Raw genomic sequence first — 24,029 nt, 5'->3', positions numbered from 1 at the left:
AGGTAGGCAAACGGCCCCTCACAGGGCTGGTCCCTGCCCCCCAGCAAAGAGAGGCCACCCTCGGCAATTCTGTGGCAGGTGTGCAGTGACCAGCAATCTCCCCACAGAAGGAGGCCCAGGCCAGTCAAGCCATCACACCCCATGCCTGTCACCTGAAGAGGGAGGTAACTGGTGGTGGGGGTGGGGGGAAGCAGCCCTGCACAGAGGGCAAGCAGTGGCAGTGGCAGGGGTGGGGCCAGCTGCCTGCAGCCCAGGGAAGGAAAGCCCTGATAGGCCCTGATCTCAGGCAAGGCCTAGGAACCCTACCTGAGGGGTCCCAGATTGCGAAAGGGTGCAGGCCAGGCTGAGGGACCGGAACCCCGCCCCTTCCCGCAGTGATAAATTTTCATGCACTAGGCCTCTAGTGTTTCCATAAAAGCACAAACAGCAAGTTCTAACTTTCCTGACCAGTGAAAGAAAGTTTCCAGTTCTTGAAAGCAGTACACACACACACATACACACACACACACACACAAAAAAAAAAAAAAAAAAAAAAAAAAAACACTGTAAGGAAAACTTTCAATGTCTCTAGTTCCCTACTATCTCAGATATTTCTTATTTCTTAAAGAAATAATAGACTTTTAATACTTTCCTTGCCCCTCCTAAATTTCACAACATACAGGGTATCCCAAAAACTATATACACACTTAATAGTTGATAGCTCAATTGATGTTTCTTTCTTTTCAATTTTTTTAAATATATTTTATTGATTTTTCACAGAGAGGAAGAGAGAGGGATAGAGAGTTAGAAACATCAATGGGAGATAATCATCGATCAGCTGCCTCTTGCACACCCCCTACTGGGGATGTGCCCCCAACCAAGGTACATGCCCTTGACCAGAATCGAACCCGGGACCTATCAGTCCGCAGGCCGATGCTCTATCCACTGAGCCAAACCAGTCCCGGCTTTCTTTTCAAATTTAACCCACTGGAATTAATAATTATTCAAAGTGTGTATACATTTGGGTGGATACTCTCTATTAAGAAGACAATATAACATAATGGTCAAAAGCTAATACCCTGGAGTCAGACCTAAGTTGGTCCCTCCCAAGGCAAATGTCTCAGAGGTGGCTGTGCAATAGGACTTCCTGCTGAGGATGTGAGCATAGCAGCCTCCTCTCTGATGTAAATGTTCTATATCTACATCATCCAGGATGGCAGCCTCTTGACAAAGATGACTACTGAGCACTTGAAAGGTGGTTAACACTACTGAGGAACTACATTTAGAGACCCGGTGCACAAAATGCATGCACTGGGGGAGAGGGGGTCCTCCATCCAGCCTGCACCCTCTCTAATCTGAGACCCCTCAGGGGATGTCTGACTACTAGCAATCCAGGACTGCTGGCTCCTAACCACTCACTTGCCTGTCTGCCTGATTACCCCTAACCACTTCTGCCTGTCAGCCTGACCACCCCCTAACTACTCCCCTGCCAGCCTGATTAACACCTAATGCTCCCCTGCTGGCCCAATCACCCCCAATTCTCTCCCCTGCCAGCCTAATCTCACCCCCAATTCCCTCTCCTGCCAGCCTGATCTAGTCCCCAACTGCCCTCCCCTGCAAACCTGGTCTCCCTCAGCTGCCCTTCCCTGCAGGCCTGATCTCACTCCCAACTGCTCTTCTGCCCTCCTCTGCCAGCAAATTTGGCTCTGATTGGTCAGTTTCTATGTCAGTCAGTGTTTCTATGTCAGTCATTGGCTCCTCACAGTTCACTGAAATTTGGTTCTGATTGGTCAATTTCTATGCCAGTCAGCATAAAAAGCTTCACCTCCTAGGCAGCTATTGGCTCCTCATAGTTCAGCCAAATTTGGTTCTGATTGGCCAGTTTCTATGCCAGTCAGCATCTTTGGGCCTATCACTGGGGCCTGATCAGAAAGGTGGAGGCCTGGAGAGAAATGGATGCAGGGCTGCTGGCCAGGCTTAGAGATAAAGAGAGAGGCAAGTGCTGATCATCAGCTGCCACAGAGGTTACAGATGACCCTGCTTCTCTCTTCAGACCTGGGCCTGATTCACAGCCCCCTCATTAGTCAGTGCTGGGTCACCGTGCCTGTAGCCTTAGCAGTCAGTGCTGGATCGCAACCCAGCATTGACTGCAGGACTGACTTGCTCCAGTCATTGTGGATGTAACAGACCAAGGGTTTTTATATACCGTATTAGGATTTCATTTTAATTAATCATTTTAAATAGCCACCACTATACTGTTTTCTCAGCTATGCAATGGAGAATGAAGGAGTCCCTATCTCCTGAAGTTCTTAAACAGTGTAATAAGATAATGCATTAAACATAAGCTCCCAACAAGTTATGTATTATTCATCATATTACATTCAATTATACTTACACCAAAGTCTACTGTACTGCCATAAGTTTTGCTCTTTGGGGGGATATTCTATCGCTTGAACAAGAAGCAGTAAACTTCTCTGGGAGAAAGGCCATGCCATATTCATCTTGGGGTTCCCAGGGCTCAAAAAAGCCTGGCACATCATAGATGCCCAAGGGCTGCATTTTGAACTCAGCTGAACAGAGCAGTGGTGGCGGGGCTCTGCTGCTGCCTACTGAGGTAAAGTGAAACCAAGCATAGTTTTCCTAGTTCTCAGTGTCGCATAGGGCTTTGGACTCTACCTTGGTTTTGCCATCTCCTAGTTGTGTGACCACGGGGAAAACACCTGACTTCTTTCAACCTTGGAGTTGCCCTCTGTAAAATGGTGACAATCCCAGCGGACAGACAGAAAGTGTGTGGGGAAACGTCCCTTTTTCCTTCTCTCTTGTGGTGGCTCCTGTGCCTGTCAATAGATGTCATTCTCTACACGGTAGTGAAGGGAATGAACAGTGGTTACTGCTTCCTCGCCTAAAAAACAACTCACTCATTTTGAATTGCTTCTTCTGAACCCTCAATTTTAAAAAATGCAAATATTCCTGCCCTAGTCGGTTTGGCTCAGTGGCTAGAGCATCGGCCTGCAGACTGAAAGGTCCCGGGTTCACTTCTGGTCAAAGGCATATACCTCGGTTGCAGGCTCCTTCCGAGCCCAGGCCCTGGTCGGGGTGTGTGCAGGAGGCAACTGATCTGTGTGTTTCTCTCACATCAATGTTTCTCTCTGTCTTTCCCTCTCTCTTCCACTCTCTCTAAAAATCAATGAAAAAATATCCTCGGATGAGGATTTTTTTTTAATGCAAATATTCCTGAAAATATTTCTCCCAGATCATCTTCGTCTCCCACATCTGAAGTTACATAAGTGCACTCCTCCCCAACAGCGTAACACTGAGGGACTGTGAATTATGAAGTAGGCGCAGGTGCTTATGAGGGCTAATGTTGGATTACAGGCATCACACAAGGAAGGCAAGTCTTTGGAACAGTGGGAAAAAGGAAACCTGCTTTGAATCTGTCCAAAAATAAAAATTTTAAACATTATTTGAAAGCTTTATCCCAAGCCACTACCAACAACAGTCCTGAAAAAAAACAAAACAAAACAAACAAACAAACAAAAAAAAAAAAAAAACCAGGACTCCAGCAGGCACACAGGGCACAAATTTGGTTTGAAAATGCATAGGTTTTTTAAAAATGTATAGGGTGTTCGCTTTGTTTTGTTTTTATAGAATGTCCATTGTTAGATTGCTTGGAGCTCTTGAGACAAAAGCCTCTGTAAACAAGTCTTATTTTTGCTTTTAGGCACTTCACAAAACTAGACACGATATTATGACTGAAAACTTGGGAGTCCAGCACTAGGAGCATGGCTTGTAACTGAGGAAGCACTGGAATTTATGAGGCACATCAGCCTCCCCGTGAATTTAGAGGTGCCAAGGAAGGGTGGACCTACTTGGTATTAATACAAAGCTTTTTCTCTCCAAAGATCAAAGTGTTCTTTCATCATCTCTCACGCTGGGAGGTTAAGCGGTTTGCTGCCAGCCACACAGAGGGGCCTGGGTTTGGGGGCGGGAAGTCGTACGTCCTTCTGCCCAAGGACGAGGACACAGCAGCCCCCCTTCTGCGTCACTGCATGGTAGTGACGCACTCGCCCCTCCTTTTTCCCAGTGAAACAGGAGATGCCCCCTCTTGGTCAATGGGGCCAGTTCACAGGGCCCTGAGAAGGTCAAAGGAGAGGGAATGCTTCTAACCAGACGAGTGGTTGGACCAAAGACTGGACAGGGCTGCATAGCACTAGACCACCCCATAGGCACATGCAGTACTTGGGGTTCTGGCAAGGCAGGGCCACTAAAGTAAAGTGTCACTTTACTATCTTATACAAAATTTGTAACTAGAAAACCAAGAAAGAAGTTATTCAGCTCCAGCACACACAGGCGTTTAGGGTGTTTCTGTTTAGTACTACTGTGTCACATCCAACAGTGCTTATTCGCTCAGATGTGGGCACTGCCTCCTAAGTTCAAATCCTGACTCCGTTACTAACCAGCTGTGTGACCTTGGGCAAGTTCCTCCCCCTTTCTGTGCCTCCGTTTCCTCATCCATAAACAATAATATTATCCACAAAAATAATAGTAACAATTCAAATGGTTGTTATATTGAGTTCATCCACATAGAGCACTTCAAATAGTGCCTAGTACATAGTTGATATATGCATGTTTGTTATTAATACTAAATATATATATTGCTGTCTGGCTAGTGTGACTCAGAGGTTGAGCGTCAGGAGGTCATGAACCAGGAGGTCATGGTTTGATTCCTGGTGGGGGCACATGCCTGGGTTGCAGGCCTGATCCCCAGTGTGGGGCATGCAGGAGGCAGCCAATCAATGATTCTCTCTCATCATTGATATTTCTATCTCTCCCTCTCCCTTCCTCTCTGAAATCAATAAAAATATATTGCTGCTGCTGTTGCTGCTGTTGAAATTATCTAAGTTGAAAGATAGAAGAGATGACAGTATTTTTAGGCCTTAGGACCTGAAACATCTTAACTGACCCTGGGTGTAGCTCCAACCAAACCTCTCCTGAGGGAGAAGATGGCTGTGATGCTGGCATTGTGAGTTCTGGGCTAAATGCAGGTCAGATGGGATCGGCTTTTAGGCAACATGCCATTTTCTGAGAATCGTGGTAGTAATGCTGCTTGCAATCCTGAGCAGCAAAAGTGAAAGTAGCGCTGTGGAGGGAGCCAGTTGGCTGGGCAGGAAGCTTGGCTGGGGCTCGGGTGTCCCATGGGAAGGAGCAGGTTTAGGCTGAACAGAGCTCCTAGGAATGAAGGTTAAAGTCTACGAAGCTCTGGCTTATCTTCCCAGCTCTGCCATAAGACCTTGCCCAGCCTTGACCTCAGCCAGCCAGGCCTGATTCTAAAAACACCCAGGACAGCCAGGGCTTAAGTCAGACAAGCTCACAGACCCAGTCTCTCCGATGTCAACAAGCAAGGGAAATTGGGAAAGGAAAGATCCTATGTCTTCCTCTCATTACAGACCTAGGGAGAAGCATCTGTTCGATCAACAGAGGAACAGCTAACCCTCATAAATCTGAACGCCTGTGTCTTTACCTGCTGATATTGTTACTTAACAAATGAGGACTAATGTCTGAGCCGCAAGAAAAGGAAGGAAATGGCACCTCCTGCCAGTTTTAGAGAGGGTTCTGTTCTAATGAGCAGCACTAGGCATAAAACTCGTCTAATTTATTTCAAAAAGAGATGAAAAATAGTGTCGGGAATAATTCAGTTTTCTTTTTCTTGTAAAATTGAAACATTGTGGCAATTATAAGAAAAATCACCTGACTGCAAAACCTTTGTTAAACTTTAAAAGTTATCCTAAATAAGAATCCTAAATAATAAAGAGGTAATATGCAAATTGACCATCACTCCAACACACAAGATAGCCACCCCCATGTGGACACAAGTTGGCCAACAGGGGAGGGCAGTTGTGGGTGATCAGGCCAGCAGGGAAGGGCAGTTAGGGGTGACTAGGCCTGCAGGAGAGGGCAGTTACAGGCAATCAGGCCTGCAGGGGAGGTCAGTTAGGGGCAATCAGGCCTGCAGGGGAGGGCAGTTAGGGGCAACCAGGCCTGCAGGAGAGGGTGGTTGGGGGCAACCAGGCCTGCAGGGGAGGACAGTTAGGGGTGACCAGGCTGGCAGGGGAGGGCAGTTAAGGATTACCACGCTGGCAGGGGAGGACAGTTATGGGCAATCAGGCCAGGAGGGGAGCAGTTAGGCATCAATCAGGCTGGCAGGGGAGTGGTTAAAGGGTGATCAGGCTGGCAGGCAGAAGCAGTTAGGGGAAATCAGGCAGCATTTGGGAGCCAGCAGTCCTGGATTGTGAGAGGGGTCCCAGATTGGAGAGGGTGTAGGCTGGGCTGAAGGACACTCCCCCCACACCCAATGCATGAATTTCGTACACCGGGCCTTTAGTATTTAATAAAGTAATTGCCCCTAAAAATGCTAACTGCAGCAAGAAAGATTCTCCTTGATGCAAAGGCATTTAGTTGCATTATGCAATAAACATTGTAATATTAGTCACTAGTGTCCTGAGTTATTTCCTAAGGGTGAATGTTTACTCTTTGATTTGCAAGATGGCTCACCAGGAAGATACGCCCACATCAGATGGGCTGAATAACCAGCCAACCCCATGCAGCCTTGAATCTAGAACTCCTCAATGAAGTAAGTTTATGCTATGTTGAGCCAAGTATATTTTTGTTCCTAGTATGTTAAGCTCAACATCTGATGTATAAACTGAAATGAATATTTTAAAATGTTTTCATTATATAGCATTTTTAAAAGGTATTTCTGGTACAAAGTTGCAATAGCTCTTTTGGAAAAACAAATATTGTACTGGCTCAACCTCAGAGAATTGATGTGGAAAAAAGTATATTTTACATGTAAATTCCCAGTTGCTTCTCCCTGAACAATGGACTAGGGGAAAAGCGTTGTGCTATGGATGTGTATTTTAACACCGCCTTGGGCAATGTTTTATGTTCAAAGGGCATCAGTAGAGAATCACAGGCATCTGGTAAGCTCTGGTCTCCAACCAGAAATCTAGATCAGAGTGGGTTTTACCTATAGTGAAGAGAACAAGTTTGGAGTTTCCTACATATATATAGGAGTAATATGTTTAAATATATATATATATATATATATATATATATATATATATATATATATATATATATATATATGGTCTTCTTGTCCTAGCCCCTTCATTTCGGAGACCTCAATCAGTCCATAAAGCATGAAGTTTGGCCCTAGGAAAATATGGTTTCTAATTAAAGAGCTGCATTGCTAAGATACCACTGACCATCAGGACTCCATATATAACTGCAAAGAGTATACCCAAGTACATGTGCACATGAACATTCAGTTAGCAACTATTTAACATCCACCTCACACAAAACACAAGTCTGTAGGAACCACAAAGATGAGAGACCACAGATCCCCTAGAAGGAAGTGCCATGGGAAGAAAAGGCAAATGAACCAAAGCAGAGCTAGGAAGAGGAGGATAAATGGAACCTCTGGAATTCAGAGCGCCCCCAGAGACCCAGGGCTGGATGTCAGAGAGCAGACCAGGCCAAACAGGCCAGGGAGCAAGAAAGAGCTCAGCCCACAACTTGCTTCTCTTCCCAGGATGCCCAAGACTTTCCTAAACTGAAGCTTCACCTCCCTCCAGCAAAAGGCTTCTACAGACCAATGGGGACATGTTCCCACCTGTCTGACCCACGCTCCTCCCTGAGGGAGGGAGGGCACCCACCCACGTCAGGCATGGACAACACATCCATCCACATGACATCCTGTAGGGACCTGCGCTAATGCTGGGCAGAAGTCGCCAATCTCATAGCAAAAATGCCTTCTTCGTGGAGGGATGTCCAGCATCGGTCCCTAAAGTTAGAGTAAAGCTGCTGGGGTGCGTGGAGGATATATGGCTGTAGCCTTTCGGAAAGAGGCCCGACTGCCACATAGCGAGTACCCAGGACCCCCCACGCTCCCTCACTCCACAGATTTCAGGGGGACCTAGGACCTGAGTATATCTGGAACCTGGCACCTCCCGGTGGTGGTGCCATTCGTGGCTCCAGCCCACGCTGGACTCAGCTTTGACTTGTTTCTGCATTGCCTTTGCCAGCTGGCCCTGAGGTAATGACAGCCTTAGGAAGGAGACTGACGTATGAACAATTGCCATGCAGTGTGGCAAGCACTGAAATAGAAGTGAGGCCAAGTGCTGCAGGAATATCTAAGTCTGCCCACAAAAGCCTTCACAGAGAAGGTGGAGGCTGGGCTTTAATCCGAGAGCATGAAAGGACTTTGCCAGAGCATTCAGGCAGAATGAGCCCCCTGTGCGAGGGACGGAGGCATGAATCAGCAGGCTCGTGGGGACGGTGAGAAGTCGGTGTGGCGGGAGCATAAGGCTTAGAAGAGGCAGAAAGAGAAGCAGAAGACATGGTTTAATGAGATCAGATGCTTTCCCTGTACTAACAGGGAACCCACAGGGGTTAAACAGGGGAACGCTACATTCAGAGTTGTGTGTTAGAAGGAAACAATGTCTACAGATGGCTTCTAAGAGGAGGAAGTGTGATAATTAGCAAACAGAGCAGCAGTGTCAATGTGACCTGTCAAATTTCTTCTAGAACAGTGACCTTCTCACTGGGGGCCATGGTGACCCCCAGCGGACATTAGGCAATATCTGGAGACATTTTTGGTTGTCATATCTGCAGGACATGTAGTGGGTAGAAACCAGGGATGCTGGCAAATATCCTGAAGCAGTGGTTGGCAAACCACGGCTCTCCAGCCACATGTGGCTCTTTGGCCCCTTGAGTGTGGCTCTTCCACAAAATACCGCGTGCGGGCATGCATGTACAGTGCGATTGAAACTTCGTGGCCCATGCACAGAAGTCGGTTTTCAGCCTGGGCGAGTCAATTTTGAAGAAGTGGCCTTAGAACACTTAAGGGGCCAAAGAGCTATATGTGGCTCGCGAGCTGCGGTTTGCCGACCACTGTCCTAAAGGACAGCTCCCCACAGCAAAGAATTGTCTGGCCCACAATATCAATAGTGCCAAGGTTGGAAAACCGTGTCCTAAGGGAAGATGAGGTGGCCAGAGGATGCAATACGGCCCTGAGAGGCCAAGAGGAAGCCAGGAGATAAAAGGGCTTCTCAAACTTTTACTCTGTCCCTCCCCACATGCTGGGTGATGCTCACACACCCAAACAACTGGGAACTCCAGATCTTTCCCTCCCATCCCACTGAGTGAGAGCGATGCTATTATTGGAATAACCTTGAATTTGACCCAATGGATTTTTTTAAAGGAAATCATTTGCAAATTTCAATACTCAATTAGTGATAGAGCTGCTTGTGATCACAGCTGATCAAAGCATGCAGCTACTGCAACAGCCAAGCGCAGAATCACTGCCTCGGGCACTGCTCAAAGAGAGAAAGAGCGAGAGTATGTCCCCCCTCCCACCAGTAGCAGCACCTTCAATCCAGGGAGAAGCACCCAGAGAGCCTCTCTTCCCCCCAAGAAAACCAGGAGTCCCTGATTCTCCAGGACTTTCTCCATCGCCCTCCAGGCCAGGAAACTTTCCCCCGGGAAACCAACCCCACTTGGCATCATCTCTGAACTTCAAGTCCCACTCTCTGGCCAGATTGAGAGAATCCAGCGTCTAAAATGCAAATGCAGGCCAAAGACCTGTTTAAAACCCAACATGTGCTAAAAGCTGTGACACCAAAATGCATTCTACCCAGAGTGAAAAGGAAAATAGGATTCCTTTTTCAGATAATGTCTTTTGTTACTTTCACTCTCCTTTCTACCTGAGTCTCCAGGGGGCAACTTTGTCTCATTAGCGCTGCCTCCAAGGCAACAGCTCGGCAATCGGAGGCAGTTATTTGGAAGCAGAGTACAAGCACCAAGCGCGTTAGCCAAGCTGAACTTCACGCAGTGGAGAATCTGCCCTATTGTTGGCTTTCAGTCGGGGAAAAGGAATTTCATTGCAAAACTGCTGTGGAAGTGCTTGGGCAGGAAATGGCGCTTCCCGTATAGCGTCCCATCAATGCAAACTGGCTGGTGAGGAGCTTAGGACTCTGCAACATGTAAGGAGTAAAGGGATCTGTACTGAGAATTCTGTCTGTGTAGAGTGTTCTGGAAGGATGCACTGGCAACTGGTGTTGGCTCCTCCAGGGAGCAGAGGAGAGAACGAAACTCAGTGTTCACAGTGTGTACCCTTTTGTAGCTTTGAATTCTGAATCATCTACATGGGTTACCTATTCATAAGATAATAACATTTTTTAAAGAATAGCATTTGAACCCAATTCAAAAAAAAAAACAGCCCTAAATTAGCAAATCCCAAATTTCCTCTCGTCTGAGTCATAGTACGAATCAGGGAAGAGGAAAACACTCAAATCTATAGTGAGAGCTTTAAATTTACTTCTGCATTTCAACCAGTATTTCCAGCTGCCAGAAGCTTCTCAGAACATCTGGAGGTCCCACCCATGGGCACCTCAAAAACAACATGCCCCAATCCCACTTCATTCCCTCTTCCTTCCCTCTTCGTCCAAGTAGGATCCTCCTCTAATATTCTCAGTCACTATTACAATAACTACCCACTTAGCTTCCCAATCCAAAACCTTTAGCATTACCTCAGGGACCCGCCCCTCTCCTCACCCCTATGATAGTCACCCAATGTTGTTCATTCCATCTCAGTGATTCTTTGCACACAGGTGCCCTCTTGTCTTATCCCACTGACCCTTTCTAGTTCAATACCTTATAAACTAGACCCTTTCAGTGGAATGTGAGTTCCCTATCTTTTTTTTCTATCCAGTTCATTCCCTAGTCCCCCACACCACCACCACCACCACCACCACCACCACCTCATTCTTCTCAAACAAGATTATCCAATCGCGCCTAAGAACCTTGGATAGCTCCCTACTGTCTACATAATTAAACCCAAAGGCCCTAGTTTGACAAATGACCATTTACACTGAGGCCTGAAGAAACATTTCATCCCTCATACATAACCTGTGCTCTGGCCTCTCTGGTCTAGCGAGCCTCAATCATTCATGCCTCTGTGTGCCTGTACAACTTTGCACTTACCGTTTCCTTGACTTGAAAGTTTTCCCTTCCCTTCACACCCTGCTTTGTCAAAAAAAAAAAAAAAAAAAATATATATATATATATATATATATATATATATATATATATATATGTGTGTGTGTGTGTGTGTGTGTGTGTATGTATATATATATATGTGTGTGTGTGTGTGTGTGTGTGTGTGTGTGTGTGTATATATATATATATATATATATATATATATATATCTCCTATCTCCCTTTCCAGAACGCCCTTCCCCATCCCCCCCCCCCCACACACACACACACACACACACTCAGTCTATACCTCTGTGAAAAGCCTCTCGGGACTGCTCTTCCTCTGGGCTCCTCTAAGACTTTGTACACAGCCCCATTATAGCCCTAGCCACACTCTCTTATAATTATTTATGCTGCTATCTCCTCTGCCAGAATGTGAGCGGCTCTAAAAAACACCTGCTATATTTTATTCATCTCTGAATCCACCGCACCTCCCTGCTAGCACTGCACATAAATGTTTGCTGAATGAATTGGCTAAAAGTACTTCGATAAAAATGTAACACATTATCCCAAAATTTTATAGACCTCTGTGGCTGAAATCTCATTTCTTTGCCCTCTTACTCCGCACACAGACCAATTGGCACACTATCACCGGTCTCAGGAGGGCCAGGTATTCAAAGGGAGCTAACAAAGTGCCTACTATTTGTAAACAGGGCCATTTGTAAACCCTCTGGGCTAGATTTAGAGATTGCCTTTCCAACGCTGACAACACTCCTTTGAGCCTCACTCCACTCTAAGAAGCATTTCTTTTCCAAGTGTCTGGAGTCCTATAAGTAACCTTTGTTTACCCTGAAAACACTTTCAGGGAAGCTGAAAGGGGCTTTAAAAAAAAAAAAAAACAATGTAGAGACTCTGTAGGGACCCGCCTAGTCAGTGAGCTCCATGCCCACCTAAGAAGAGGAGGGGGCTTCGTAGGCTCAGCTCCAATCTCTGCCCACTCACTCCGCCATCAGCTACTTAACTGCTTAAACCTCCGAGGGCTCTCTGCTCCCAGGGAAGACCATGGCAGCCCGTAAATCACAAGATTACTGAAGTAAAACAGCCTCGTAAGTAAAGTGATAGCCCCAGTGGCCTGAAGAACAGTGGTCATTTGGGTTCCTGGCCCCAATTCCAACTTCGGAGAGGGGCCACTCCCGCAAACAAGGAGCATTTCTCAGGCACCAGCTGGGTGTCCGACAATTTAACTGCATGCTGACACTATCTACCCAGAGTTAGCATCGGTTCCACAGGTAAAGGCTCGGTCCTACAAGCCTGCCTCCCACCCACTTCAGACCCCAGTCACAAGTCCAGGTTGTCCCTGACGCTCTAGCCCAACCTGCTTTAGATGGGAGGCTCCCACAACCACTGCCTTGGGTCTCAGACACCAGTCTATTGTGACCTGTGCTTCTGACTGACTGGCTATAAACCAGAAATTTCCATGAGCTCCTCCTCAGGTTCGATTAATTTGCTAGAAAAGCTCGAAGAACTAAGAGAAACTTTTTATTTACCAGATCACCGGTTTGTTATTTTTTAAAGTATGATAAAAAAATATATATATACAGATGAGCATCCAGTTGAAGAAACATGTGGGGCATGTATGTGTGTGGGGGGGAGGGGGGGAGGGGGATATGAAGAGCTTCCCAGAAGCTCTGAACACCATCCTGTTCGGTTATTATACAGAATGAGCAATTAAATCACTGGCCATTGGCAACAGAGTCAACCTGCAAACCTCCTCACTCCCAGAGGCCAGGAGAGTAGGTCTTAAAGTTCCAACCCTCCAATCACAGGGCTGCTTCCCCTGACAACCAGCTTACTTTGTTAGATGACCTAAGGGCTTTCCAAAAGCTGCCTCATGAATATAACAAGAGAAATTCTCTCTCTCACCAAGGAAATTTTCAAAGGTTTTAGAAGCTCTGTATAAGAAATGGGCACAAAGACCAAATGTGTATTTCTTATTATAAATCACATTATTACAAATGGGTAACAAATGAGATTACAATTAAGATCAGGCACTCATGTGAATGGAACACTGGGGGCAGTGACGGCTCCCAACCTCACGGTCTTTGCTTTTGCTCTTCTCTCTCCACCTGGAATGTTCCCTGTGAGACAGTCTGGTCTCTACTCAAATGTCACCTCCCAAGAGGCTGCCCTAATGATTCAATCCAAAAAATCATCTCACGTCACCTCCTTTATATGTCTTCATAGCATTTTTAGCACATTACTGCACTATATGCTACCATAATATCTACCTGTCTCAACAATTTTCAACCAGGGTGCCACAGGGATTTTTAAAACATGCAATGCCTGACTATTCAGTCAAGGACACTGACCTCTCTTCCCGTTGGTTGTCAAATTTAAAAAATGACGACAGCCAATACAACAATTGCCATTCTCTGTGAACAAGTCAAAAATATACCTATTTTTTGTCATATCAGCAAAAAATCTATTTTCTGGTGTGCTGCAGAATTTTAGTCATTAGTTTACATGTGCCATGAGGTGGGAGAGGTGGAAAATCGCTGCTCTGTTTATATATTTATAAATTTATAAAATCGCTGCTTATATATTTATAAAATCGCTGACCTTTGTCTCTCCCATTCTCCCAGGAGGGCAGGGACCCTGTCTTGTCCCCAGACTACCCAAGCGCATAGTAGTCTCCCAATAAATATTTGCAGGAAGCACAAAAAGAAGTATAATTCAGAGCACTCGAGTTCTTTACACTTTCAGGGAAGCAGTAAGACACAGTTTAACATGTTAAAGCTAGCATGGTTAAATACATGTAACCGGTGGGTAATAAAAAGAATAAACGACAGATTTTCCGAAGGAGAGATTGTGCACAGGACGGCAGGGGAGTGTTTGTCTGAGAAGACCATTGCCGTCCACCTTGAAGGCAGTAGAAATCTCAGAAAGCTCGAGGAAAGGGCTTACGGTACCGGCTTCACACTGAGAGACTGTGCAACGCCACATGTCATGAGGCCAAGTCATTAACAAGAAGGGGTTCACAGCTTGCCCTCGGGTCCCCATGATAGAGCAGCACAGCAGCATCACTCGCTTCTCTCTGCACGCCTCGCCCACCCACTGTCCAGGAGAGAAAGGATAAAAGTCCCAAAGATGAATTCCCCCGAGGAAACCTGACAGAGCCCAAGAAGAGTCACAAACTATATGAATCTAGTGGTACTGGGTAGGGCGGAGGAGTGTGCAGAAAACTAGGAGGGCAAGGAGAGCACAGCACAGAGTTCTGAGTTTGGGCGTGACGTGAGGACCACGGGAGAGGGGTTATTAATAGGAGCTGCCATGGTGGGTGACCTCCTCGGTGCGAGAGGAGCCTGCTCCTGCGAGAAGCACACATGTCAACGTTGGCTTTGCCCCCATGCCCATGTCTCCTCATCAGAAAACGTGGAGATAATATCAGCACCTACTCCACAGGGTGGCCATGTGGATTAAATGAGTGGGTGAGCCCGACTGGTGTGGCTCAGTGGTTGAGCGTCAGCCTATGAACCAGGAGGTCATGCTCAATCCCAGGGAGATGGGGGGGGGGGGGTGGAGTGCAGGAGGCAGCCGATCAATGATCCTCTCCTATCATTGATGCTTCTATCACTCTCTCCTTCTCCCTTCCTCTCTAAAATCTATTAAAATATATACATATATGTTTTTTAAATGAGTTGATAAGAGCAGAGCCTGCAAGATAGGAATTATCCTGATTATTGGAATTTCCGCTTCTTTCATTGAAACACTGTCTGTATGGACTGTGGCTTTATGACAGCTACACATGACTCACAGAGGTCCCGTGTGCCCAGGTGAGGAGCCTGAGCGTTCAGGAAGCTCTTCCCTCTCCGGGTGAGTGCTGCGCCCCTCACTGGCCAAAGGGTGCAATGGGGGGGGGGGGGGGGGAAGAGGGCCTGGTCACTTTCAAGGAAAGGGAGCGTTTGGTTACTTTGTAGTGTGGCGTCTCCCGCCAGCCCAGGCTCCCGCGTGCACTCACGGTTCCGGGGTGTAGAGGGGGTCCGAGCTGTGCCGGATGTACTGGGTGCAGTGGAACACCCTGTAGGCCAGTCCCGCCAGGAAGTCTCTCGGACTCAGGTATCCAGCCACCGGCCTCACCGTGAAGCCAGATCTTTCTAAAGAGGCAACAGAAAGAGCCAACTAAATACCAGGCCAACAGAACTTGCTGGGCCAAGCAGAGCCTCCCGTTATTTATAAGAAGGTTCTGGAAACAAAGTAATCAGGTTCCCACACCTCCTGACAAGTGAATGACATACACAGCTGACCCTTGAACAGCACAGGTTTGAGTGCCAGGGTTCATTTACATGTGGATTTGTTTCAATAAATACAGTCAGCCCTTTCTATCCGCAGGCATGACACTCACAGATTCCAGTAACTGCGATCAAAAGACCTATTTTCACAGTCCCAGCCGCATTTTCCCAACCACAGTTCAAAAATCCTGTTTGATCTACAGTTGTTTGAATCCGGGACAGGAAGGGCCAACTGTAGAGTCAAGTCACATGTGATTTTCGATTGTGCAGGGGGCCCTGGATTGCTCAAGGGTCAACTGTACCGCTAACAGCTATCACATCAGTGGCTTCTGATTACTAAACTACACTGTCAAGGGATGGTTTCCAGGGGAACAAGACATCTATGAAAATGGAAAGAAAAGGTGAAAAAAGACTGAAGGATTTAAATACAGAAGCCAACGTAGGACAAGAACGCTCAAATACACAGGAGAGGATTACAACCTAAAGTGATGCTTACCACGTATTACTGGTATCTTTTTAAACCACCACCATCCCCCACCACCGCCCCCCAGGTAGGGCTCCCTCCTTCGGGTATGTGGTCAGTTAACAGCTCATTCACTCCCTTCACCGGCTTCCTGGAATCAGTTCACATCCCAGCTTCCTACTGTCAGTACCACCTAACTCCTTCATTCTGTGTTATTGTTTCTGTGATATTATGAAAATAGTCACATCAATTACTCCAAATTGAAGAGGGACATGAAAGCCCTACATGCTTTATTGGTTTATAGTAAGAGGGAATCAAATAAGCAGAATATAATAAAATCCATTAAACTGCTCTATGCTGCTAACTCAGTTAGGCTGTGGATGGATCATCAGCGTCTTGGTTTAAGGGCTACTTCCTGCTTCCTCCTGGTCAAGGCCCAGCGCGTTTACCACAGGAAGGCCCGTCTTCCCTCGGACACCAGCCCACCACAGGCTCCCGTTCTGTAAACCTCCCCGCATCAGGAGAGCACTTAGAATGTCCTGAAATGGTTGATAAAGACAAAAAGCAGTTAAGCTGTTAAAAACCAGTCTCCGTGGAGTTTCTGGTGTCTACGTGGACATTGCCCTGTCCTCGGGCCTCCTCAGACCCATCACTCTCACAGTGTTATGCTCCTTCCAAAGCTCTCGCTTTGGGTTGTTCCCTGCTGGATAGCAAACAGGTAAGTGTATTTTCTCCTTTTTCTATTTGGTAGCCATTAAATCAGTCTGTCCACGTGTGGGACATGAGTGTGGTACACAGAGGAACAGTCTTTATTTTAATAATTATGTATTTTATGTTTATATAAATCTTTAAAAAGATGTATCTATCACAGCAAGAACTTTGAATTAGTGGATACCATTGCTTAAAAAGATTTCTTTTAAAATAAATTAGATATTTTAAAAGTCAGTCAATGAAAAGCAATAGAAACACTGACATTGTGCTTGCTATGAACCAACGAGTGATGTAAACCACACTTCCAGTGTCCAGTTCACCAAGGGTCGTGAGAAACAGCAATAATAGTGATAATAATAACGAAGACTCCACTACATTTAATGTGTGTCAAGCAGTAATGTTAGGGCTTTAAGTTATGTTGGTTAGTTTCCCCTCCCAACCCTCATGAGCTGGATAAAAGTATTATGCTCATTCACAGAGAGGAAACCCAGAGGCACAGAGACGGTAAGTGACTCCTCTAAGGCTGCAGAGCTGGGAGCTGGCAGCACGCAGGCTCCTCCAGAATCCATGCTATACGCTATTCCACCTCTCCTAAGAAAAGTGCTAAGTTGGGAGACAGAGATGGCAAAACTCATGGGCTGGTGTTCTAATTCCAGAGTTTGAGAAACACTGCAGTAGGAAGCAATGCGAGTATGTGAGCGATCAGGTAACTATGCAATTCGCACATGGCTCTGCCGGAAACAAAGAGGGGCGTGTCAGAGGCCGGCTATGAGGGGAAATGTAATCTAGCTAAGCAATATAGCAAGCCTGACTCTCCATCTCTGCCCCTCAGTCACACACCCCGTGGGTGAGGCTCGCCCTCCCTGGAGCTGGGTGTGGTGCCCAGCGGACCAGCTGTCAGATCACCATCTCCCTCCTGATACCCACGTGACCTGGGAGAGCTCAGGGTTCATAGAGGAGCAGGATTTGTCCTGAGCCTCAAAGAGCAGGTTGAACCTGAGTAGGTGAAAATGGGCTGACTCTTCTAGCCAGGGGCAGAGCTTGGGCAAAGGTATGGAGGGCCCACGGCTGGAACAGAGGGCTGTGGGCAGCTCAGTCATGGCAGGAGACAAGCTCGGAAAGCTGGGTCAGGGCCTTGAATTGAGGCTGAGCGGTGACTGTATAAACCAGAGCTCAGCACACTAGGGCCTGTAGTCCAAATCCCGCTTGCAGCCTGTTTCTGTCCATCCATGAGCTAGGAATAGTTCTTCCATTCCTTAACCGTCATATTTAAATGGTCATATAAGCACCTAAATAGTAGCCTTCATTTTGCCTCTCGGCCCACAAAGCCTAAAATATTTACCATCTGGCCTTTTTCAGGGACGGAGGGGAAAAGTTTGCCAACCCGAATAAAAACAAAGGAGAGGCACTGGTACCTCTGAGCAGAGATGCCAGGAAGAAAGGCATGCGACAGGGAGCTTTATCTGGAAGCAGTGAACAGGAGACTACGCAGAGGGGAGAGGACACCGGCGACACGCTTAAAAAGTGAAGGGACTCCGGCTTGAGTGGTGGCATTGGAGTGAAGTGAAGAAAAGACAGGTTCACAGTGGGCCGCAAAGCTCCGAGTGGCAACACTTCAGAGAGCACGGTAAGCTGGATAACGGCCCTCCAAACATACCATGGCCTGAACCTGTGGATGCATTTCCTTACCTGGCCAAGCGGACTTGGCAGGTGTGATAAGTGACGGACGTGACGTGCAGAGCTGACCCTGGATTATGCAGGCCAAGCTGGTGTCGTCACAAGAGTCCTTCTTATAAGAGGGAGGCGGGAGCGTCAGAGTCAGAGGGGGACCTGGGTGTCCGTGGAAGGCAACGGAGGATGCGGGCCGGGACGGAAGCCGGGGTGACGCCTTACCTTTCAGGAACGTGGAGACATCCTCCAGTTGAGGCACGTTGTCCTCCCGGTAGCCACAGTATTTCGTCAGCAGAGGGAAGTTTTTCAGGTACTCCCGGCAGGCGTGGGTGGGGTAGAGTTTGGAGAGCTCCCGGAATACAACGCCCCAGGTTTTCGTTTCTTCCTCCGTGTACTCCACCCTGGGGATGGGCTGGCCGCTGGGCGGGAGAGAAGATGAATGAACGAATCTAGCTCTGGGTCACTGAGTTGAACGTATGCCCACCTTCCTTCCTATCGCACGTCAGATTCTTACAAAGTGGGACGCCTGAGTGTCTTAAAAGAATCCCATCAGTATTGTTATTATTTTTTAATATATTTTTTAAAATATATTTTATTGATATTTTACAGAGAGGAAGGGAGAGGGATAGAGAGGTAGAAACATCAATGAGAAAGAAACATCGACCAGCTGCCTCTTGCACACCCCCTACTGGGGATGTGCCTCCAACCAATGTGCATGCCCCTGACCGGAATCGATCCTGGGACCTTTCAGTCCGCAAACCGACACTCTATCCACTGAGCCAAACTAGTTTCAGCTATTTTTTAATATATTTTTATTGATCTCAGAGAGGAAGGGAGAGGGAGAAACACAGAAACATCAATGATGAGAGAGAATCATCAGTCCACTGCCTCCTGCACACTCCCCACTGGGGACCAAGCTTGCAACCCGGGCATATGCCCTGACCGGGAATCGAACCGTGACCACCTGGTTCATGAGTCAATGCTCAACCACTGAGCCACGCCAGCCGGGCCCATCAGTATTATTTTTTAAAGTTAAGTGCTAGCCTTCTAAAATTGGTGTGTGCTTTCAGACTTCCATAGGAATGGTTTGATTACGTTACAGCTTCACACATCCTTATGGAAATTGGATAAGATTTATGCTCTTACTCTGAGATCAGTAACAAGTGAGAGCTGTGGGTTGGAAGGAACGGTTTCCGTACAAAGCTGTGCTCGGGGAGCCTTATCGGCAATCACCTGACAACAGTAACAAATGGATGTTGTCACTTGAAAATGAAATTGCCTGGGGGTTCTCTTTGTCCCGTGTGGGGAACTCACCCCAATCTCCAAGTGTAATTTTAAGATTATTTGTTCAGTGAGAAAAATATCTGAGAAATACTAAAAGACTATGCTAAGTTTAAAACTAAAGAGTTTTGCAAACTGCAACATAGGAGCATTTATTGCACATCATGTTGAGGGATGTGCACAGCAAGCCCCTCAGTGGAGGAGAGGGGTCAGCAAACTTCCTGTAAAGGGCCAGAAAGTATATGTTTTCGGCTTGTGAGCCATATAGTCTCTGTCACGATTGTTCAGTTCTACCATTGGATCGTGAGAGTAGCCACAGACAGTACTAAACAAATGAATGTAGCTATGTGTTTTCTTTACATATTACCCATATTGTTTCGCATTTAATGTTTTAGTTGCAGTTTACACTTAATATTAGTTTGTATTAGTCTCAGGTACATAGCTATATGTCCTAATAAAACTTTCTTTCCAAAACCAGGCAGTGGGCTAGACCTGGCCCACAAACAGCATGTGCTGATGCCTGGGTTAGATTATTGAGAGGTGGCCCTGGACTGGAGTGGTCAGGGAGAGCTTCCTGGAGGAAGCACAAAATCAGCTGAGCCTTGATGGCCAGGTGAGATCTGCAATTTCACGACGGGAAGGAAGGAAGGAAGGAAGGAAGGAAGGAAGGAAGGAAGGAGAGAAAGAAATGCAGCTCTAACAGCAGCCAGCAGCCATGAGGAGGGAGCACAGTTCCTGTTGCAACCTGGAAGGGAGCACAGACATGAGCTTTTGCAAACTACTGCTTGAGGGTCCAGAATCTGAATTTAGCCTCTGATTAAAACACCTGTTTGGAAAGTGAAATTAGGGTTCGAGAAAATTCTCACAACATGCTCAACAGTCACCTGCAGCGCTCCCCTCTGCCTACCCTGGCCACTTTTCAGAAATTCTGCCCCTGAAGTCAGCAAATATACACACACATGAATGGAAGCCCAAATATATACACAGAAAACTAGGAATTCTACTCCAGCATAATCCCGCCTGTAGCAGCAGCCACCACAGGAGCCTGTGCCCAGGGAACGGCAGGCACTCAGGGATGCTGTGGGGCATCTTCCACCAGCTGAGACCACCCCCACATCCCTTCCCCACTTCCCACCTCTTCAGCCCCCCCCCCCCCGAGGTAAAACGGGGAAAGAGAACCAGAGCCAGAGTAGGCTGGCAAACTGCCCCCAGGCCCCAACCCTCTATATACTCAGTGTTCTTTCTGTTTAAAATTCAGGTAAAATTGCTGAAACCGGTTAGGCTCAGTGGTAGAGCGTCGGTCTGCGGACTGAAAGGTCCTGGGTTCGATTCCGGTCAAGGGCATGTACCTTGGTTGCGAGCACATCCCCGGTTGGGGGCGTGCAAGAGGCAGCTGGTCGATGTTTCTCTCTCATCGACATTTCTAGCTCTCTATCTCTCTCCCTTCCTCTCTGTGAAAAATAAATAAAATATATTTAAAATTCAGGTAAAATTGTGGTTCCCACTGCCCCAATTTTTTTTAAATCCTCACTTGAAGGTATTTTTCCCATTGCTTTTTAGAGAGAGTGGAAGGGAGGGAGGAAGAGGGAGAGAGGTGGGGGGGAATCTATGTAAGAGAGACACACCAATTGGTTGACTCCTGCATGCTCTTGGACCAGGGGCAGGAGAGCAAACCTGTAACCCAGGTATGTGCCCTTGACCAGGAATCGAACCCAAGAACCTTTGGTGCACAGTCTTGGTGATCTAACCACTGAGCGACACCAGCCAGGGCCCCCATTTCTCTTTTTTATTAACTGCAGTACATGAAGGATGAGGGAATAACACACACAGAAGAGAAGAACCAGACATTAACATTTGCTTCTTCTAACTACCAAGATGGCGCTGATACAAACCAAATTAGAACAAGATTGGCATTGTTTAAATTTGGCTATTGATAGCAAATAAATTACAACCTGGCGGATATCGGTTGAGAAGGTCAAGACTGCTAAGCATCTGGATGAGTTCAGAAGGAAAGCTTGAAATGGACAGATTAAAAATGAAAAAATATAAAGGACATAGGAAATAAATACACAAATGGTCCAGAAAATTCAACAAAATCAATTTGAGTCGGGTAAGCCAATACAGCTAATCAGAGTTGTGCACAGTCGGAAGGTGAGGAGGCGATGAGGCTGAAACGATAAATGAAATATTGAGAAGCCATTTGAAAAGAATCGTTAGGTCAAACTTTCCCCTTTGGTGGCAATCTGCAAGCACGCAGCCTGTCAGAGGGGAGCGGGTGTGTCCCAAGGGAAGCCCAGAGGGAAAACAAGGGTGAGTTAGGGGAGAAAGAGAGGCGTACAGATCTGTCACTTGGTAATGAATGCCTGGAGTTGCAATCTTGGAAACACAGATGGTCAGGTATATTCTCATTTGCTGCTGCTTGTTTGTCCTGCCTGAGTAACTAACCAGCCTGCTCTTCTGAGCGAACGGCCGGTGCAGGAGGGCACTGCCACCTGGGTCAGCCGCAGGTCAGTCGGACTGCCCGTCACATCACGAGATTGCTCACACTGCGCTGACCCCTCCTCCCCCCAGGTCACCTTTAAGGGAAATGTTTAAAAATCAGCTTCACCACAAAGTAAAGGCTAGTTTTATCCATTTGATTTCTATTTAAAATATCCAAAATACAGGGGGAGGGATAAGAAATTTCCCATTTTTTTCCATGAAGTTAATGCAGGGATATAATATTAGCTCATCTTTGAGAGCTGACTGTGTTGCCAGACAATTTTTTTAAGGCTGTTTGTATATGAATTAACCCATTTCGCTCTCACAACAACCATAAGGTAGGCACTATTATTTTTTTTTCCCCTCAATTTAGACACTATTATTATCTCTATCTGCAGATGAGGAAATGAGACTCCGAGAGATTAAGCTATTTGCCTGGGATCATACTGCCAGGTTTACCGCCCAGTCAGTCTGGCTGGAGACTGGCTGGAGTCTTGATTAACTAGTACCTACCAATGAAATAAAAAAGGTATTCCAGGCACCAACTTCTTTTCGAATACTGAACTAAAACAAGGTTTGTGGGTATGGGTGTTCATATGCATATGCGATTTTGATCATGATGCTCGTGTATATTTGTAGATCACATCATTTTGTAGATACTTGCCTTTTATTTACTCAGTGAGCTTTCTCAGTAAGACAGGGATGAAGTGCTGAGTTCCCCCGCAGAATAAACCTGTGTTCAGAGAACACGGCATGCAGGAACACCTGTGCTATTTTCCTCTAAACTTGGAGATTTGTAGTCATGGGGAAAATCAGAATCTATTGCACTTGCTTGTACTTTGGATTCATGGGGTTTTGTGACTCGTCTGTGAAAAAGACGACAGAGCTGTGTCCTGGTCTTTTTAGGGCCTCGGATACGTGCCCATGCGTCATTACGCACCTGTCTGTGGACACACGTTATAATGCATATATTTCAATGTCCTAAAACACTCCTCTGGTCCAAAATAAAAGTCACTTAAACACTCCACGTTCTAGAGCACATGTGTCAAACACAAGGCCCGCGGGCCAAATCCGTCCCGCCAGGCCTTGCAATGTGGCCCGCACCGCGCTGTCATCACTGCACTCCGCTGCGTTTCCATCACAATGACAGTTTATGTTCAGTAAACCATTCGGCCCGCGATTTAGGCTGGATTTTAGATTTTGGCCCCTTCTCTGATTGAGTTCGACACCCCTATTCTAGAGAAAGCCCCCAGCGGCTGGAGCCAACATCTCCGTGAGGACTCATTCAGCAGCCGCAGAAATGGCCCTACCGCCACCAGGTCCTCTCCATCACCCTGCCCACGCCAGACCCCACCCAAGTTAACAGAGAACCAGGGATGTGTTGGATGAGGAGGAGGCCAGGGTCGAGGGACAGGTCGGTTCCTTCCCCTTCCCTGAGTGAGAAGGGCGGGCTGAGCCATGAGAACCCTTCCTAAGGACCGTGGATGCCCTCGAAGTGGAGTCTGTCATCACGTGGCCCACTGGACTCCTGCTGAGCGGCAGGGGCACCGGCGGTGCCTGGTGCTGCCGCAGGGGGGAGCCCCAGAGAGCCCGTCCTGGGGGCGTGTCTGGAGCCTGGGAGTCCAGCATGCTGTGGGGAGGAGGAGGGATCCCCGCCGCCTGTCATCTGAAATTTGAGGTTCCTGTAAACAGGGAGCCTGCTGCCCAGCGAAACCTTGAGGTCCACCCCTCCAGTTTGCTGAGTTCTTAGGAGGCAGAATGCCAGGGGCAGCATCACCCCTGAAGAAGAAGCATTGAAGGCAGGTCCGTGAGGAGTGCCCAGCTGTGGCGTGCCCGTCTTGGAGAGGAGCTGGAGGTGTGACCACTGACAGGGTCAGACGGGCGCATATCTGCAGGGGTGAGTCAGGGGTGGAGGGAATGGTCTTGTCCCAAGAAAACTACATGAGACACTGTGCAGAGAGCATTTCAACAGAGATCACCCCATCCGAAAGAGTCTGTCTGAACCAGGGGGAGTGTGGACTCAGGCCTGCCCGCCTAGGACATGCTAACAATCCTATAAAAACCCCTCAATGCCCCCGCTTCTTCCTGAACCCCCACTCCAGAGGAACGAGGTCCTAG

At 47.2% G+C, this 24,029-nt stretch overlaps 1 protein-coding gene across 1 annotated transcript in view; it reads right to left on the bottom strand.

Annotated features, from left to right (window-relative positions):
- TPH2 (tryptophan hydroxylase 2) overlaps window positions 1–24,029 on the bottom strand; it is a 98,405-nt gene that overhangs the window by 45,419 nt on the left and 28,957 nt on the right. Inside the window, exons 6-7 of the mRNA XM_036458379.2 lie at window positions 18,372–18,568; window positions 15,034–15,169 (exon numbers count right to left, since the gene is read on the bottom strand). Coding sequence (XP_036314272.1) covers window positions 15,034–15,169; window positions 18,372–18,568 — 333 coding nt within the window. The remainder of the gene's footprint in view (window positions 1–15,033; window positions 15,170–18,371; window positions 18,569–24,029) is intronic.

Source organism: Pipistrellus kuhlii, unplaced genomic scaffold (assembly GCF_014108245.1).
Source record: "Pipistrellus kuhlii isolate mPipKuh1 unplaced genomic scaffold, mPipKuh1.p scaffold_m20_p_3, whole genome shotgun sequence".
Lineage (NCBI taxonomy): Eukaryota > Metazoa > Chordata > Mammalia > Chiroptera > Vespertilionidae > Pipistrellus > Pipistrellus kuhlii.
This window is presented reverse-complemented; position numbering and strand designations above follow the sequence as displayed.